Raw genomic sequence first — 19,853 nt, 5'->3', positions numbered from 1 at the left:
TCTTGGCCTTTGTGAACAGGGCTGCAGCGAATGTGGGGATGTGCATACCTTCAAGTTAGTGTTTTCCTTTCCTTTGGACAAATACCCAGAGGTGAAATTGCTGGATCATATGGTGGTTCTAGTTTTAATTCTTTGAGGGGCCTCCATACTGTTTTCCACAGTGGGTGCACTGATTTGGGCAACTTTTTAAAAGACTGCTGATTTCCTGGCCGCATTCTGGCAAGAGTCTGAGTCAGTGCATGTGGGGTGGGGCCCAGGAGTCTGGATTTAAAGCTTCACAGCTGATTCAAAGCCCAGTCAGGATGGAGAACAGCTGGTAGGTGTCTCGTTCTCTCTCCCACCCCTTGGCCTCAAGGACTCAAGTGCTCCCTTCCTGTTCTGCTCTTGGGTTATGATAGAATATACCAGCTGTGTGCTTAGGAAAGAGCTTTTAACTCACTTTTAATGAATCATATGACAGGTTTTGCTGGGAGTGGGGTGTTCTCCCAAATGCAGGCCAACGTTGCCCTAACATGGCCACAAACTGAACCCAGTCCCTCCCTGGTCAGCTCCTAGAACACCCTCCATCTCCGGAATGTCTCCCTCCCAAGAGAGCTTGAGAAAGAGTGTGGGTGACTCGGTGTCATTGTGCTGGTGGCCTGTCCAGAAGCAGGGCAGGAGGGTATCATGTCATTGCATAAGACTGGCCATCTAGGGAGCGCATGAGCGGCTGTCAGTTGAGTGTCCGACTGTTGATTTCGGCTCAGGTCATGATCTCGTGGGTCATGGGATCAAGCCCCTCATGGGGCTCTGAGCTCAGCGGGGAGTCTACTTGAAGATTCTGTTCCTCTGCCACCACCCCACCTCTCCAATAAATAAATAAATCTTTAAAAAAAAGACTGGCCATCCATGGGCATGGTTCACATTCTGGAGCAAGACCAGACAAAGGCAGGGCAGGACTTTTGGTGGACAGTTCAAGTGCTCAAGCAGTCATCATCTTGACCAGTGCCTTTTTTCTCCGGACACATTTAAAGGACACCAGAGAGGAACACCTGGGTGGCTCAGTCATTAAGCGTCTGCCTTCGGCTCAGGTCATGATATCAGGGTCCTGAGAGTGAGCCCCACATCGGGCTCCCTGCTCTGCAGTAAGCCTGCTGCTCCCCCTGCCTGTGTTCTCTCTCTCTCTTTCTGACAAATAAATTTTAAAAATCTTAAAAAAAAAAAAAAAGGCCACCAGAGAAATGAGATAGAGCCTGCTGGAATGGCCACAGAAGTGTCAGCCAGAGGTGAAGGGAACTAAGAGGTACAAACTTCCAATATCAAGTAAATGAGTCCTGGGGATGTAACGTACAGCATGGGGAATATAGTCAAAAATATTATAATGACTTTGAAGGGTGACAGACAGTAACTAGACTTATTGTGGGGACCATACTGTAATGTATAAACATATCAGATCACTATGATATACAGAATATTGAATGTCACTTAAGCTTCAATTAAAAAAAAAAAGTGTCAGCCAGATGCCCTGGCCTCAGCAAGACCAGCTTCAGCTTCTCTGCCTCCCAGCTGGGCTTGGCCATGCCCCCCAGTTAATATTTTTTGAGCCTCTACTATGTGCCAGGCATTGAGCTAAGTGCTTCCCACGCATTCATGCCTTACTGAGTCCTCACAATCAACCCGTGAGCGAAACCCTTCTATTATGCCCATTTTACAGATGTGCAAAGTGAGGCCAGCCTATACAACTTCCTTGTGGAAAGAAACAAAGACCATCCAGATGAAGACAAACACGTTTTTCATTCAGAGCTTGCTACAGCAAGAGAGGCAGCCACTCTCATTTGTGTTTGGCAGAGACTCACAGACAGGCCAGGGATTGGGGGAGCCCCAGAGTGGACAAAAGGGAAGGCACAGGTGTGCTTCTGTTGGAGGGGTTGGCACGGAGAAACAAGCATCTTGTGTGTTTGATTTGGGAATATAGTTGGCTCTCTCTGGTTGATCCTGAGTTGGAAAAGGGAGGAAAAAATAGGAAGCTGGCAGTCTCCAACCAAGTTGTGATGGTTCTGGGCTAGTTGCTGCCAGGACCGTGGGTCAGAGTTCTCTTGTCATCTACAGCCTGGCCATTGTCCATTTGCATTTCAGTCTCTCATCCCTGCATGCTCCAGCTCTTGTCCATCCCTACAGAAAAGCTCTTCTTGCCAGAGTGAAATCTTGGTCACCATTCAGATGCCAACTCTGTGCTAAGATTTCTGCAGGCTCCCCTCAACACACACCAGAACCTCCCCTCCTTTGAACTGCTAGCACTACTCTATCCTGCTTCAAAGTGGAGTTATAAGAACCTCGAGAGCGGCTGCATACTGAATGTCTCCGGTCACGCCTTCTGTGGGCTCTGCAGACTGTCTGAAGGCTTATTTGCAGCCATGGAAGGCTGCAGAACGTGCGCCCCTCCCCACAACTGGCAATGACCCATGGAGAGGGGCTGTGATGCTGAGGAGGTGGGTCTTACACCACTTTCCAGAGGCGTCAGCTCTAATTGCTCTCTGCCCGATGATGCTCCCTTACTGGCTACCTTCCTTTGCCTTGTATCACCTCCCCATCCTCTTGAGGTTACTCCCTGTACCTCCCGCACATAATCTTGGCACTCAAATCTTCGTTTTGGGGTCTGCTTCCAGAAAAACCCCAAGTGGAAAGGGCTTATTGTACCCATTTTACAGATGAGGGAAACTGAGGCTCAGAGAACTTTAGTGGCATATGTCAATGTCATGCAGCTCATGAGCTAGGATTGGTACTAAACCCACACTGCTCTTGATTTGTGAGTGTGTGTGTGTGTGTGTTATTTTTCTCCCTAATTCTCTGAAGCCAGAGACCATCTTTTTCATTTAATAGCCTTGTGGAATAATGTGCTTGGTTGAAAAATTTTTAAAAATTTAATTGGAGGGGCGCCTGGGTGGCTCAGTCGGTTAAGCGACTGCCTTCGGCTCAGGTCATGATCCTGGAGTCCCTGGATCGAGTCCCGCATCGGGCTCCCTGCTCGGCGAGGAGCCTGCTTCTCCCTCTAACCCTCCCCCCTCTCATGTACTCTCTCTCTCATTCTCACTCTCTCAAATAAATAAATAAATCTTTAAAAAAAAATTTAATTGGATCCAGCTGTGCATGAATGTTTTACAAAGTTCACAACAGGACTCCCAAGAGTGGGCCAAGACCACTCCTAGGATGCCCCGGGCTCAGGCTGCCTTTAACCCCTTCCGATGGGCAACTCGGGATGCTCTCTGGGCCACACACTCCATTGTTCATACTCTGACCCTGTCCCTCTAGGAAGAGAACAAGCAAGACACAATCACCTTCAAAGGGAAATCACATTTTACTTGGATCGTTATTTGAGAAGAGCAAGTGTTTCCACACTCTTGACATCTCCATCACATGGTATCTCATACATAGGGAAAAAAAACCCAAAAAAACCCTGGAATCCCTCTCCCCCTACAGTCCCCACTCCGTCTTCCCATCCTCAAATGTAGGGAAAGACCAGCTTTAAAGGCATAGCAGGTCTTTGTCCCTAAAGCAGCACAGAGAAGGCCATTCCACAAAGCGGACCACCTCCTCCAAACCCTATCTTCCCAAAGGAATTGATCCTCCAGGACTGTTTTATAACAAAAGGCAATGAGTCCCTAAAAACTTCACTATGTACAGCTTGTGAGACTCGTGCAAGGAAGGCTGGGATCTGGCGGCACCTACGGCAAAGGAGCCCCGTATTTTCTCGGATTTTTATTCATCTGGGTTTCTGGAAGTGGGACAAGCTGAGGGCATCGGCAATGTGATGACGAGCTGCAGCTGTCGACAGGTTGCCCGTACCCAGACAGACAGACAGACAGTCAGCCCGCAGGGTCCCACAAGCCCAGAGGACCCACAGAAGCCAGCTACAGGCTAAGTTTTTAGGTGCTGGCCAAGTGTGTCTGCAGGTCGGGCCTCATGCCCCTGGGTCCTGATGGAGCCTGGGAAGCAGAGAAAGCCTACCCCCTTCCTTCCAGAATCTTCTCCTCCAGCTCAGGGAAGGCAAGGGGCCCAGGACGCTTGGAGCGGTTGCTCAGCCTCCCCTGCCTCGGGTTTCGTTTTACAGACTGATGTTAGGAAACAGGAACATTCGCTCTCCCCCTCTTACCGCTGGCTCACGGGCCCCAGGCGGAGGGCCAGGGGGCAGTTAGATGGATGTGGTGTTGCCAGGGTTCCCCTGCACTGGGGCTTTGGTGCGCATTGCCCTGACCCTAGGAGACGCCGTCTTCTGCCTGGCATCCAGCTTCTTCATGTACTTCTGGACCCAGGGATGCCTGGGGTCGCCACAGAACTTCTGGCCTTTCCTGGTGGTGAAGCTGTGGGAAGGGTGACAAGGGCACACTTGAGAGGTGGCAGGGACCTCGGACCACTTCCCCAGACGAGCAGGGAGTGTAGAGGCCCGCAGAGGGGCAAGCTGCTGCCTGGGGGGGCCTCCTAGCAAGGTCCTGACACACAGTCCTCTCCCTGCGTGTCTGCATCTCTGCACATCCTCGGCAACCTCCCTGTCCGATGGGGGAGGCCCGGCCCTGCCTTCAGAAAATGCTGGATCTGAAGAGAGAGACACAATCTCTACCCACAGGGAGGAGAGGAGAGGAGAAAATGCATTGAAACTCCCCAGGAAAAAAGGCAGATACCTCCAATTCACACGTCTTTCGGGGAAAGGTGACTCATAAAGATGCCAGAGCAGGGAGGGGGCGGTGCCAGGCCAGCTCTGAGCTAGGGGGTGCCAGGGGGTGAAATGACTCATGATACCAAGGTCACATTTCTGCAGCAGGTCGCTGTTACAGAATAAGCTCACACTTGCTGTCTTGTGTGAGAGGCAGCTATGAAGTTATCTGGAGTCCCAGTGACCTTGAGCGGGTCAACTCTCTGGGCCTCAGTTGTTACCTGTAAAATGGGCATAATCCTATCTAGCTCACCAAATGGTCCAGAGGGTTAGTTACAATCATGGTATACGTCCCCAGATAGTGCCTAGTATATGTGGTGACCCGGAGGCTCATCTCTCCCTGCCCCTCTCCTGCCGGGTGTCCAGGGAGAGGGAGATACTCACATCACTCCTGCCACAGGGCAGACACTCGCACTGGACAGCTGGTAGCTAACCACTCGGTTCTGAGGAACTTTCTTGGAAATGAAGGATATGCAGCAGGAAGAGGGGATGGGCACAGAGCCTAAAAGACGGGAGAGAGAACCATGTTCTTTCCCAGCCTGTCCAAGGCCTGGGCTTCAGGGATGGAGCACGTCCCCTACACTAACACCTCCAGACAGCTGCTCCCCAGCATTCCCCTCCAAACCCAGCCTGGTCGGTCCTCCACCCTCCGCTGTGCCATCCAGCCATGCTCTCGGCATGACTGACCTGCCTGATAGCCCGGGGCTGAGTTGGAGGTCGTACCTGCAGGGTCAATGCGGTGGGCACATAGGGTCAGAAGCAGGAGGCTAGCCCCAAGGGTCGCAAGGCCTGCCATGTGCCGGAGAAGCAGTTCAGCACCTAGAGCTGGGGTGCAGGAGAAGAGGGCCAGGTTCCTTTCAGACCACCCCAACCTCCCTCTGCCTTTTATAAGGGCAGTTGGGAGGAAACATGCTCTGACGGAGTCTCCCCCACACCCTCCAGATTGCCTTGAAAGTCCTCGAGGCCTATGAATTCTGAGAAGCGGAAGTGGTTGCCTAGCTGAGTCAGGGGTTATGTGGTGTATTCTAACAAAGGCTGGGGGAAGAGAGGATTGCCTCGCCTAAGTGAAGTGCAGAAGCTTTGGATGCAGAGTCAGAAGGCTAATGAGGATCCTTGCTGTGCCGTTCATTCCCTGTGGGATCCTGGATAAGTCACTCACCTATCTGAGCTTTAGTTTCTTTTTTTTTTTTTTATTCATGAGAGAGCGAGAGAGAAAGGCAGAGGGAGAAGCAGGCTCCCAAGGAGCAGGGAGCCCGATACGGGACTCGATCCCAGGACCCCGAGATCATGACCTGAGCCGAAGGCAGACGTTTAACCATCTGAGCCACCCAGGCGCCCTGAGCTTTAGTTTCTTGAGCTGAAAATGGGTAAAGTCACCCTATCTCCTTCCATTCATTCATTCATTCATTCATTCACCAAGTCTTTGGACGGGGGGCAGCAGAGGGAGAGGGAAAGAGAGAATCTCAAGCAGGCTCCACACCCAGTGGGAAGCCCGATGCGGGGCTCCATCTCACAACCCTGAGATCATGATCTGAGCCAAAACCAAGAGCCACACACTCAACTGACTGAGCCACCCAGGTGAATATCAGTTGATATTCACCAACTCTTTTTTTTTTTTTTTAAAGATTTTATTTACTTATTCATGAGAGAGAGAGAGGCAGAGGGAGAAGCAGACTTCCCACAGAGCGGGGAGCCCGATGCGGGACTCGATCCCAGGACCCCGGGATCATGACCTGAGCCGAAGGCAGACGCTTAACCATCTGAGCCACCCAGGCGCCCAGTATTCACCAACTCTTATTAGGCTATGTGCTATGTGCCAGGCTTCCAGTGGGGAGACAGATATGCGGGCAAGTGTGCGTAAGAAGCAATTACAGGTGCTGACCGAGTGGACGTGGAGCAGAACAGACACTCTCGATGTTCATGTGCCCTTGGACCCCTTCACCTTGTTTGCACATACTGGCTTTTGGTGACCTTGCATTCCTAGTGCCCAAGCTGGTGAAGCCACCTAGCCAGCAGGCTCTACGAAAGTGGGAAATACCTAGAAATCTATATTCTCGGGGCAGACCTTGACACAGGTCTGCTGGAGGGATACAGACTCCAGATATAGCATGACCTACACTGCTTCCTGAGACCCCGACTGGGTCAAGCCAGTTTCCTTCTGTGCAGCAGGACTCTGTTGACCCCCCTTCCCTCCTGGGTCTGCTTCTCCTCTGCCCTGTTGGTTTCCCCTGGAGGCACTGCCTAATGAACCACTTGCCCACAAATCCTCCTTTCAGGGTCAGTTCTGAGAACCCCAGCCTGAGACAAGGGGTGTAGGTGGGGAGGGGGGATCATTGAAGGAACTGGCCAGCTCTGCTGGAAGGAAACTGGGGGATGCGCTTGGAATTGATGGCTGTGCTGAGGTTTGGACAGTCAAGAAACTGGTAGCTGCAGGCGCCTGGGTGGCTCAGTTGGTTAAGCGACTGCCTTCAGCTCAGGTCATGATCCTGGAGCCCCGGGATCGAGTCCTGCATCGGGCTCCCTGCTCAGCGGGGGGTCTGCTTCTCCCTCTGACCCTCTTCCCTCTGGTGCTCTCTGTCTCTCATTCTCTCTCTCAAATAAATAAATAAAATCTTTTTAAAAAATAAAAAAAAAAAGATTCTCTTTAAAAAAAAAAAAAAGAAACTGGTAGCTGCAGGAGGGCTTTGTAGGTCATGTTGAACAATGCTGTTCTTAGGAACCGAGGTGACCTTGGCAGACAGAGTGGAATATGGCACCCACTTCACTCTGTCCCCCATTCCAGGTCCCAGACTGGGACCCCATATTTGGACTTTTGTCAACTGCTGATTCCATTTCCAGCCCCTCCCTCCAATGTTCTCCATTCCATTTCTCATGGGAATGAATCCTCGGCTTTCTCTGGCCTCCCTGCTCTGGCCATCCAGGGTATGCAAGCACACACCGATGGAGGAGCTCACTGCCACACATCACCCGGATTACAGCCAGTTGTGTGTCTCTGTCTCCCATGGGACCACAGACACCAAGATCGATGTCCCATTTCCATGCCCACCAATTCCCATGCAGGTCAGCTATTGCGTGGCCAGTGTTTTTAGAATGAATATATGATGGACCAACTCTGACCAAGGACTCCTACGTGGTCTCTGCCCAGCATGACTGAGATCAGTGTGGACATACATGGGGGAATCAATAGGCAGGTCCTCTGATGGGGGCCAGGCCAGCCATTCTCTGAGCCTGCCTGAGATTCTCTCTTTCTCTTTCCCTCTGCTGCCCCCTGCCCAAAGACTTGGTGAATGAATGAATGAATGAATGGAAGGAGATAGGGTGACTTTACCCATTTTCAGCTCAAGAAACTAAAGCTCAGATAGGTGAGTGACTTATCCTGCTCCCCTCAGCAGCCAGCAATGATGATCTTCACCTGGCAGAGTACGGGGGACATTAAATGAGATGCCCTTTATACATTCAGGGGCTTTCCATGATTCCATCTTATGACATCCATTTGAAGATTTGCTTCTCAACAATCCAGAGGGGGCTTTTTGACTCAGGGGTGCTGGGACAGAGTGCGGCAGGAGCAGGAAGACATCAGGCAGAAGCAGCATGCAGGAGAAGAACGAGGACAGGGCTGAACAGGGCAGGAAGCTTGTGCTGTCTGCATGTTGAAACCCGAGGGAATGGCACAGCAGAAGGTCACTGGGTAGGAGGGTTTGGGGTGGGGTGCATTCTTTAGAGACCAAGGCCCTTTCTTTCTTTCTTCCTCTCTTCCTCTCTTTCTTTCTTTCTTTCTTTCTTTCTTTCTTTCTTTCTTTCTTTCTTTCTTTCTTTCTTTCTTCTTTCTTTCAGAGCACGAGTGTGCTGGGTTGAGGAGGGGCAGAGGGAGAAGGAGAGAATCTCAAGCAGACTCCGTGCTGAGTGCAGAGCCCCACACGGGGCTCTATCCCATGACTCTGAAATCATGACCTCAGCTGAAATCAAGAGTTGGACACTTAACTGACTGAGCTACCCAGATGCCCCATTTCTTTCCCCAAGGCCTTTCAAAAAAAGTGCCCAGTCTTGGGTGAAAGCAAAAGAAAAGGAGGTTCTAGGAAAGCAGAATAGAAAACAGAAATAGAAAGAAAGAGGAGGAGGAGGAGGAGGAGAAGGAGGAGGAGGAGGAGGGGAGAAGGGAGAAGAAAGGGGGGAGGGGGAGGGGAGCAGACTTGGGGAAAGGAGGTGAAGAGGAAAGAGGAGAAAGAAGGGGGGCCCTGTGAAGTGCTCTGAACCCCCCTGGCTCCAGCTCAGACTCTGCTCCTTGCCCACTGTGGTTTCTCCATCTGAGAAGTGGGATGTGGCTGGATCTGCGTTTTCCCAGAGTGTGGCAGCCACATGACCACGTGATACAAAAACGGGCATATTTCACGTTAATTTAAATATGTCTTATTTTGGTGACCCTCTATGATAAAGGGGTGTTATATTTATATAACATAAGATTTTCCCAAAGTAAAAAATACGAGTTGACAAAATAGAATAAAGTAGGTCAACAGGACTAATAGTGTGGATATAGGACAAAAATTGTGACGATGACCCAGGAATAGCTGAAACCTGAGAAACCTGGCCAACGTGCCCTCTGAGGGCCTCTCCCCTCGAACGTGCATCCAGGCAGCAGAGGAGGGAGGAGGAGGAGGTTGGAGACTAAGTGGGCAGCGGGGAGGAGAGGAACAGGAGAGGAAGGCAGAACTGTGCCTGGCAGGGAGCAGGGGGCAGTGGTCCTGCCCTTGCGGAATGGCAGCAAGGGAGGCTGTCTGGTTGCCTCTCCTGGGTGAGTCACCCCAAGAACAATGATGTAGCACCAAACCCAAGCTGCATGATGCGGGCCCATGGACGGTAGCCAAGGGGGTAAGGGGACTCCAAGACACACCCCATTGAGAAAGGACTGGAAGAAATGGGCTGTTAGCTTGGACAAGAAATGACTCCAAATACTTGAAAACATGTCCCAGAAAGGGAGAGTTGGCCCCGGTGGCCCTAAATAGTGCAAGAGTAGACAGTTGTGAGGGTAGGGTGGTGTGGATTGGGCAGGAGGGCAGCACAAGAGCAGGGCTCAGCTTGCCTATGAAGTTGCTAAGAGCTTCAGATCCCTCCTCCCCATGAATCCACACTTCATCCCCAAGGCAACTGAGCCTTAGAGGTCAGGCAAGGGTAGAGCCGGCATTTGAATTGTGTTCTGTCTGAACCCAAGGTTCATGCAGTGCCTCTCACCTGGGAGCTCAGCCTTGATCCTGGGGGCAGCGGGGCCACCCATGCTTTGGATGTGCAGAGTTTAAAAGAGGTCAGATCTGTGGTCTAGTGACATGATTGGATCCACTGGTAGGCGTGGTAGGAAAGGACTGGGGCAGGGAGGCCGGCTGGAGGTTATTGAAGCTGTCCAGGGGAGGGATGATGAGGGACTAAAGCAGGAGCCAGGAGAGGTAAAATTGGCTCCATTCCACCTGTTAGATCTACTTGAAGTGCCTGGAGGAGAGGGAGATGCAGAATCTGGGAGGTGCCCCCTGGTGCATTCCAGGTTGTGGGTGACAAGCACCTGCAGGTTTCCTAATACCCACTTCTTGGAACTCAGTCCAGAACCCACCTTTTTAAGCCTCTCCCTAAACCCAGTAACCATGGCCCAGGAGGACCACCTTCTGGATTTGAATATCACCTTCCAGGATGGAAGTCTTTGCTCAGCTCTTCAATGGCATTACCAACATTACTTAATTCCTCTGAGCCTTACCGTTCCTGTCTCATCTATAAAAGGGGAAATAACAATTTTCATCTCATAGATTATTACGAGGATTGAACATGATAATTCATGTCAAGTGCTTAGCTCCCAGTCCAGCATAGATCAAATGCCCCCCTGGCCATTCTTATTTTTATTACAACAACTTGTTTACAAGCCAGTGAGATGATTAAACAACGCACAGGCTCTTCCATGAGCTTTACTATATTACTGCATTTATTTTTTTTTAAAGATTTTATTTATTTATTTGAGAGAGAGAGCACATGAGATGGGGGAGGGTCAGAGGGAGAAGCAGACTCCCTGCTGAGCAGGGAGTCCGATGCGGGACTCGATCCAGGGACTCCAGGATCATGACCTGAGCTGAAGGCAGTCGCTTAACCAACTTAGCCACCCAGGCATCCTATATTACTGCATTTAATCTAATCTTTACACTAATGACCCTGTACTGTAGATATTATAATATCATAGTACAGAGAGGTGAAGCAACTTGCTCATGGTCACACAACCACTGACTCCACTTTTGTTTTGCAGCTGAAACATGAACTACCATATAGGGTGTTAAAAATATGGGAGTAGTGAGGGAGTGAAAGGCTAAGAAAGAGAAGGAAAATGGGCAAGCTGATCCTAAAATTCATACAGAAATTCGAGGAACCCAGAATGGTCAAAATAATTTTGAAAAAGAAGAATAAAGTTATGGGGCTAACACTTCCCACTTTCACAGGTTACTACAAACTGAAGTAATCAAGATGGTTTGGGTATGGGCATAAGGATAGACATACAGATCAATGGAGTTTAGAGTCCAGAAGTAAACCCTCACATTTACAGTCAATTGATTTTTTTTTAAAGATTTTATTTATTTATTTGACAGAGAGAGAGAGAGAGTGAGCACAAGCAGGGGGAGTGGCAGGCAGAGGGAGAAGCAGGCTCCCCGATAAACAGGGAGCCCGATGCAGGACTTGATCCCAAGACCCTAGGACCATGACCTGAGCTGAAGGCAGACGCTTAACCCACTGAGCCACCCAGGTGCCCTTACAGGCAACTGATTTTTGATAAGGATGCCAAAGCCATTTGATGGGAAAGGATAGTCTTTTCAACAAATGGTGCTGGGACAACTGGATATCCATATGCAAAAGAATGAAGTTGGATCCCCTCCCTCACACCATATGTGAAAATTAACTCAACATAAATGTAAGAGTTAAAACTATAGAACTTTTAGAAGGAAACATAAGAATAAATCTTGATGACCTTGGATGAAGTAACAGTTTCCTTGATATGATACCAAGAACACAAGCAAGCACACAAAAAATAGTTGGACTTTACTAAAATTAAAAATGTTGTGAATTGGGGTGCCTGGGTGGCTCAGTCAATTAAGCATCTACCTTTAGCTCAGGTCATGATCTCAGGGTCCTGGGATCCAGCCACGCGTCGCATTGCATCCGGGCTCCCTGCTCAGCGGGGAGCCTCCTTCTCAGGCTCCCTCTGCCCCTCCCCCTGTTTGTTCTCTCTCTCATTCTCACTTTCTCTCTCTCTCTTAAATAAATAAATAAATAAATAAATAAATAAATAAATAAATAAAGTCTTAAAAAAAAAAACTTTGTGAATCAAAGGATACTATCAAGAAGGTGAAAAGTCAACTTACATAGTGGGAGAAAATATTTGGAAGTCATCTGATAATTCCAGTATCCAGATTGATTCTTCAGAAAATTCTTAGAATTCCACTTGTGAAAAGACAAACAATCCAATTTTAAAATAAGCAAAGAATTTGAATTGGTATTTCTCCAAAGAAAATATACAGATGACCAAGAAGTACATGAAAAGATAACGCAACATAATTAGTCATTAGGGAGATTCAAATAAAAACCACAGTGAGATAGCACTTCACACAGCCAGCTATGGAAAAAAAAGAAAAATAAGTGTTGGCAGAGAAATAGGAACTCTCATACATTGTTCCTAGGAATGTAAGATTGTGTAACCACTGCAGAAAAATGTGACAGTTCCTCAAAAAGTCAAACATAGGGTTACAATGTGATACAACAATTCAAGTCCAAGGTATACTCTAGAGAACTGGAAACATGTTCCTGCCAAAACTTGCCAATGAATGTTCACAGCAGCATTATTTGTAGTAGCCCAAAACATGTAAACAGTCTAATGTTCATCAGATGATGAATGTATAAACAAAAACGGCATAGCTATACAGTGGAATTTTATTCAGCTATAAAAAGTAATGAAGTGTATGGATACATTCTTTGTGATAGAAGTCAGACTCAGAAGGTCATATAGTGTAGGATTCCATTTACAAGAAGTGTTTTAGAGTGAGAAAATCCATAGAGACGTAAAGTAGATTAGTGGGTGGGGGACGGGGCGGGGGGAATGGGAAGAAGAGGGGGTTGAGAGAGATGAGATTTCTTTTTTGGGGTGATAGAAATGTTCTAGAACTAAATCGTGGTGAGGGTTGTACCAAATGTGCCACTCAACTGTACACTTGAACGGCATTGGGGTGCCTGGGTGGCTCAGTCAGTTAAGCGTCCGACTCTTGGTTTCAGCTCAGGTCAGGATCTCAGGGTCATGAGATCAAGCCCCACGTTGGGCTCGGAGCTCAGCTTGGAGTCTGCTTGAGATTCTCTCAATCCTTCTCCCTCTCCCTCCCCCTCTTCTCCTCACCCTGCTTGAATGCTCTCTCTCTCAATAAATAAATAAATAAATAAATAAATAAATAAATAAATAAATAAATAAATAAAATCGTTAAAGGCATTAAAACAATGAATTTTATGTTATGTAGATTTTATCTCAATTAAGAACTAAAGAAAAAAGAAGAGAGCAGAAGCTGAGGAAACTTTCAAAATATTTGCTCAAATGGTGGGGACTTAGTGACTTTTTTGAGGCCATACCCATTCTCAAAGACCTCACCTGCCTCCCTCCCCCTCTGTGGCCTGGCTTCGATCAAACAGTCTGATTTATCAGATTGAACCCAGGAGGGCAGAGTCAGGCGGGGACAGTGGGTTTTCCCCAAATCCTTCCCCTACCCTGCACACACTTCCTGACAAGCAGGCAGAAAAGGAGTCTTCCTTCAATGGGTTCCATGGCTGTCTTCATCGAATGGAGGCTCCAGGTCCCCCTCACTCTTTTTTTCTTCCGTGATGACCCTCCTCAGTCCCCAGCACCTTCTTACTCCCTCTGTCCCATGTTATGTGAACCTACTATTTTATAGAAGGGCGATAAAAAAGCATTCACTCCACAGATAAGTGACTGACAACAGTTTAACAAGAAGGGGCTTCTTGTATTCTAGGTCTCTGCAAATAAGGACGATGGGAGCTAGGTTTCTCACTGCTGGGGAAGGGCATTGAAAATATGGAGAGGGGGAAGGAGAGAATGAACCCAAGGATGTTGGAATGGAAGCAGAGTTATCAGTGATTATATATATGCAATCATTTAGAAACAATGACATACCAGTTGCAATGAGCATACCTAGAAAAACATTTCTTGGAAAAGCAACGATTCTAGTCCTGGGGCAGAGAACATCTTTTTGGGCCAGAAAGTAGCAAAGTGCTCAAAGAATCATGGGCTAAGTCAAAAGGACATAGGTGGCAGCTTGCAAGGACTCATACTGGACAAATCTGGGACAATTTGGCCAGTAATAGTGACAGTGATGGATTGAATAAAGTAAGAATCCATAAATAAATGTTTGGGTTGAATTGTGACCCCCACACCTGCCCTACCTCCCACCAAAAAGAATGTATATTGGAGTCCTAACCACATTCTAGAATGTGATCTTATTTGGAGGCAGGGTCTTTGCAGAGATAAGCAAGTTAAAATGGGGTCAGTAGGGTGGGCCGTAATCCACAATGACAGGTGTCCCAATAAAAAGGGGGAAATTTGGACTTAGCTGCTGACATGCACAGAGGGAAGATTTTGTGAAGACCCATGTGGAGAAGGTGGCCATTCATAAGCCAAGGAGAGAGGTCTGGAGCAGAGCCTTCCCTCACAGCCCTGAGGAAGAATCACACCTTGATCTTGGACTTCTAGCCTCCAGACTGTGAGACAGTACATTCCTTTTGTTTAAGCAGCGCACCCCACCCCACCCCCGCCAGCCCTGGGCGGTGTTACTTCCTTATAGCAACCCTAGCAGACCAATAGAGGGGAAGCTCCATTAGCAGTAGGATGCCAACTGATAGAGAAGAAATGACAGAGCTAGAAAATCACCCAAGGATGCTAAAATTCGAAGGTGAAAGGGTGATGGGAAATGGGGTATTTCCATTGTCTCAGTAGGTTTCCCCACAAATTCTAGCTAATTATGAACAGAAAATCAGTAACTCGATAGTGAAGAAAGCTGGAGGACATTAAAACAAAACCAAACTTCATGTGTGTTTCCTAATAAGGTTTGAAATTGGACTGAGGGTCAAGGAAAGGAACAGCTATGGTATGTTGGAATGTTCTAGTCCCAGATCTCTACAAACCAGCTGGATGAACTTGAGCAAATCACTCAGTTCTCCCAAGCTTGGATTTCTTCATCTCTGAAATGCGGTGGGGTGGGGTGTAGACTTACGTAGTCATGCGAATCCAAAGAAATTATGGACATGAGAGCTTTCAGTAAACTTCAAAGCATGGTACACCTTCAAGTCTTCACCATCCAGTGTGAATCAGATAAGATAGAAGAATTAAGCCCATTTCAGGCATTAGACAGCAGAGGAGCAAATATTTGGGGTCAGTGGGGCCTTCCTGGGCCCCTAAAATTGGATTTTCAAGGCAATCTGGCTCTGTTGGCTCTTGAATGGACTTTAATGAAAAAGGAAAATGACTTGGAATATATATCCAGCAATATTGGGGTTGTCTTTTTCTTGAGACCTGGGGCTGGGTGACAGCTGTTTCAGGATGGGTTGTTTTTTTTTTAAGATTTTATTTAGTTATTTATTTGATAGAGAGAGAATGGGGTGGGGAGGAATAGAGGGGAGAAGCAGAGGGGGAGGGAGAGGGACAAGCAGACTCTGCTGAACACGGAGCCTGATGCAGGGCTCGATCTCACAACCCTGAGATCAGGACCTGAGCCGAAATCAAGAGTCAGACGCTTAACTACTGAGCCACCCAGGTGCCCCTCGGGATGGGTTTTAAGGGGTTGAAAAAATTTCTCCTTCCTCACCCTGCTAGTCTGATACAGATCATGGACAATTACCTTCTAAATAATGTCCCCTTTGTTGAAAGGCAAATATATTTCTTGGCAGGGATAAGAAATCCCTCACATATACCCTGTAATAAAACTTAATCAAACCAGTCATCCAACCATCCACATACTCATTGCTCCCTGCTGTACGCCAAATGCCTTGCTCACCCTAGGCACATGAAGGGAATTATATACAGCGGCTGCCCTCGAGGTATTCACCTTGGGCCGTGAGAGACAAAGGCAATTATGGTATAAGTGGTAGGTACCCACAGGGAGGAGGTATACCTGGCCACATTAGACAGCAGAAGAACGTTCTAGAAGAGGTGCCTCCTCAGCTGAGTAAGGCTGACTGAGGTGGGAAGGCCTAGGAGGGTAACAGTAGAGACCTGGTAGAGAGGGATGTTCCAGACCTTGGAGGTCACAGGCATGAGGTCAAAGAGGAGAGGTGACTTGGTCAAGTCTGGAGTTTTGCAGAAATCCCTCTGGCTGCAGCAGCCAGTGTAGGGAGACTGTTGTGAAGGCTGGGGGGAGAGGTGGAGGCAGTGGAGGTGAGAGAGGTGGAGGCAGTGGGGGGTGGGAGGAAGGGGATGGTATTGAGAACTACTCAGAAAATTGATTCGACAAGATTTGGTGCCCTGGTGGTTGAGGAAGGAGAAGGAGGTGTCCAGGATACCACTCGGGTTTCAAACTTGGGTGCGTGGTGGGGATGGGGCCATTTGAGGAAGGGTAGAATCCACCAGGGAAAGCAGGTCTAGGTGAAAGCTATTTGGGGCTGTGGGATTCAGAGTCCCAGGGGTTCTAGTGGAGCCTTGGAGGATGATGCAGGCCCAGAGATATCGCACAGGTCAAATGCCCCCACCCAGCCCCAGGCATGGACGGTGTAGCGCCATGAAAATGGCACAACCCTAGAGGCAGACGTTCCTGGGTTGGTTCCCTGCCCCCTACTTGTTTTCTTTGTGGCCCCGGGCAAGGTGCTGAACTTCTCGGAAGCACAGCCCATTTGCTGTAAAATGGGGATGTGAAAGCCCATCTCCCAGGATGGTGGCCAGAGGAGGGTGGTCCTTGAGCCTCAACAAGGGTCTCTATCCCAGGCCTACCTTCTGGAGACAAGTTGCCACCAGACCAGACCTGAATCCCTTCTGTTATTTCCTTAAAGACCCATTTGGCTCCTTTGAACTCTTACCTGATCCTCTTAGGGTCCCCATTTCATGGGGAAGAAACAGAGCCTCAGAGAGGCTGCATGACTTGCTCAAGACCCTGAGGCCATAATGCAGCAGGGCTGGTCCTATGTCTTCCTAGTAAAGAACATGTACCTTGGCCACAGCACCAGGTGCGCCCGGATGCTGTGTGGTGCTGTTTCCAATAGGCAGAGTCCCTTTCCTTAGTAGCTCTCCAATGCATCCCTTCCTGTCCACCCTCCCTGCTACCCCATTTGCTCAGGCTCCATCAGGTCCCTCCTGAATCCCTGCCCCAACCTCCTAACCAAAGGTGGCTGAAGATGGATAGAGTGTCTGGGGTTTGAAGCAGTGGAAACGAGAGGAGGACAGAGGAGCACAGGGTATGCAGGAAGGCAGGCTGGGGGTGTCACTGCTACCTGTGGTAACTTCCCCCCTCACCATCAAACACACCCACAGTCACAGAGGACTGGGAACCCTGGGGTGGTCCTAGGAGCCACTTACCTAGAGATGACAAAGTGACAGCCTCCACACCAAGCGCGGAAGTATTTTCCCTCATTTATCAGATCCGGAGTGGCAAGGAGAGTGGGAGGAGAGGAGGGGCCTCCTGGGCAAAGAAGGGAGCCTGCACATCTTATCTTTGATCGTCTTTGAAATTCAGGAGCCCAAGGTTCACAAGGACTTTTGAGAAGTTGGCTTCACGGCAATAGGCAGACTTTAACACGTGCAGACGCAGGAGGTGGGGGGCCGTCCCCACCAGGAAAGCACAGTGAGTTCATTGCCAGGATGGACTTCTCCCCTACACACCCTAAGCCTGGTCTTGGAAGAGGTGTGGCCCTGAGTGGGGCAGTTATGAAGCAACTTGCTCTTTGGTCTCCTTAGAGCTCAATTTAACAGAAACAGTAGGGGACAAATAGCAGCTGAACCCGAGGTCACTGCTAACCAGCCGGCCTAGTCTGCATGGTAAACTGGAACAGCTGTAGACCAGAGGGGCCTCAGGGGTCCCCTTGTATGTCTCAGTGTCATTGCTGCCTTCAAGGTGTTGGAGATTCAAGGGGAACAGAATCAGAATTAAGAGGTAGAACTCAAGGGGGAAAACATCGGATGGGCAAAGCAATCCAGAAACAGATCTGACCACCTTGAATGTTAGTGAGACTCCCAGCAAGGGGGCATGCAAACAGCTCTTGGCAGAGGTCCAAGTAGGAAATTCAAGCTTCATATACAGAAGTCCCACTCAGGTCTGGGTTTCTGGGATCAAGGGAAAGACTCATTTTAGACTCAATGCCATTAGAGCTCAGAGTCCGCTGAAAGAGAAATACACATAATTACAATATAGTGTGATAAGGCATAGGGAGCAGAGGGGTTAAGAGCATGGCAATTAGGCCTGGGCTCAGATCTTGGCTTTCCAGCCTTCATTATGTCATCTCTGAAGTGGGGATGAAACCTTCTGCTTCCCAGGGGTACTATGGGGAGAGAGAAAGTGAACCACTGTACATAATGTTCCTGGCATGGTGCCTAACCTGCAATAAATGTTAATAATAGGAAGTCATTTCTAGTGCAAGGCACCTGCCTGCCAACGGCTCTGGGAAGATACGGCTCTGCGTTGGGGATCAGGGAAGCTTCAGAGAAGGACAAGCAGGAGCTCTGGGGAACAAATGGTCAAGGGCATTCCAGGCCAAGGGGAAGAGCATGGGCAGGGAGAAAACCAATGAACAGGGGATGTGCTGAGTTCTGGAAGATGATGGGAAGAGGTGAGGTTGAGAGTTTGGGGGCAGGGGCTGGGATAGCCTATGGTACCTCACTTGTCCTGCCCCAAATGCAACTGGTATACCGTTCCTTACTGTCCAGAGAAGGTACCATCGTCCTGCCTCCCCACATCTGATAATGTCTCTACTCTTCTTGATTCTATTTAACAACTCCTGGACCTGTCCATTCCTCCTCAGACCCATTCTTTTTTTTTTTTTTTAAAGATTTTATTTATTTATTTGAGAGAGAGAGAGAATGAGAGACAGAGAGCATGAGAGGGAGGAGGGTCAGAGGGAGAAGCAGACTCCCTGCCGAGCAGGGAGCCCGATGCGGGACTCGATCCCAGGACTCCAGGATCATGACCTGAGCGGAAGGCAGTCGCTTAACCAACTGAGCCACCCAGGCGCCCCTCCTCAGACCCATTCTGCTCCCTCCCAGTTTGACTCCCTCCACGCTGTTCTGCACACAGATGCAAGAAAGCCCCTCCTAAGATGCAAACCAGCCCTGGTCACTCCTCTGCTTAAGATGCTTCCCTAGTATCCCATCACCAACAACCAACTTCATCCATTCTCTCATCTCCATAATTTTTACCGTTTGAGCCCACCACCCAATCTGTTAAATACTTAATGGTTTTTAAAAAATTAACTTCATCCAAAAATATCCATGAAATTACAGGTTTAGTATACTGGCTGTATTTTCTCCAATACATATTGAAATAAACCCACAAGTATTAAAGTAAAGTGGTGTGTGTGTGTGTATCAGCCTGTGGCAGAAACTATGCATGCTCTGCCCATATCCCCTTGTTCCTGCTAATTCAGGGGATGCTAGCTTGACTTCCACCTGCTGACCACCTGGCTGGCCTGCCCCCTGGGGCCATGCAGACCTACTGGGGAGGAGAACTCAGGAATTCCACGTGGAAGTAGCTGATACCAACACCAGAGATTATCAGCAAGCACCTTGGCAGATCTTAGTTGACAGACAGGTAAGATGGGGCCTGGTGATGGGCTGGTGAATGTTTAACAAATGGCTCTGTGGGGGAAACTCTGATTTGTAACATTTGCTGGTTCCTATGGTATAAATACTCCTAAGATGGCCAATTTCAAGCTTTCAACCTGATGTCACTGAAAGTGGAGCTGGAAAGAAATGCTCTCCCAAGTAGGTGTGAGCCTCCTTTGTGTACCAGTGGGTGAGGCCCAGGACAAGCTCTCTAAGAGCGCACAGGGTCCTTCAGTTCTGAGAGATGCAAGGAGGGAAAGAGCAGTGTCAAGAGGGAGGTTGGAAAATATTTACTAACCTGAAGCTCATTGAAAGCCAAGTGAGTGCAGGAGGAGGAAAGGCCTCTGAGCA

General features: G+C 48.8%; 1 protein-coding gene across 3 annotated transcripts; it reads right to left on the bottom strand.

The window, feature by feature from the left end:
• Nucleotides 1-3,126: 3,126 nt before the first annotated feature.
• Nucleotides 3,127-18,609, bottom strand: CCL24 (C-C motif chemokine ligand 24). 3 transcript variants are annotated; one of them, XM_034988621.1, is made up of 5 exons: nucleotides 17,265-18,609; nucleotides 5,411-5,512; nucleotides 5,072-5,189; nucleotides 4,130-4,337; nucleotides 3,127-3,284 (listed from the first exon to the last, which is right to left on the bottom strand). In XM_034988621.1, the coding sequence occupies exons 1-4, from the start codon at nucleotides 17,317-17,319 to the stop codon at nucleotides 4,169-4,171; spliced, it is 444 nt and encodes a 147-aa protein (XP_034844512.1). In that variant the 5' UTR covers nucleotides 17,320-18,609; the 3' UTR covers nucleotides 3,127-3,284; nucleotides 4,130-4,168. The 3 variants fall into 3 exon arrangements, with proteins under 3 accessions (XP_034844512.1, XP_034844513.1, XP_034844511.1); XM_034988622.1 differs by lacking the exon at nucleotides 3,127-3,284 and adding an exon at nucleotides 12,070-12,148 and having other exon boundaries at nucleotides 3,316-4,337; nucleotides 17,265-18,608; XM_034988620.1 differs by lacking the exon at nucleotides 3,127-3,284 and having other exon boundaries at nucleotides 3,316-4,337; nucleotides 17,265-18,608.
• Between the last annotated feature and the right edge of the window lie 1,244 nt (nucleotides 18,610-19,853).

This window comes from Mirounga leonina, unplaced genomic scaffold (genome assembly GCF_011800145.1).
Source record: "Mirounga leonina isolate KUSES-001 unplaced genomic scaffold, KU_Mleo_1.0 Mir_454, whole genome shotgun sequence".
NCBI classification, from domain to species: domain Eukaryota; kingdom Metazoa; phylum Chordata; class Mammalia; order Carnivora; family Phocidae; genus Mirounga; species Mirounga leonina.
Note: the sequence above shows the minus strand (reverse complement) of the source record. Positions and strands in the feature narration are given on the sequence as shown.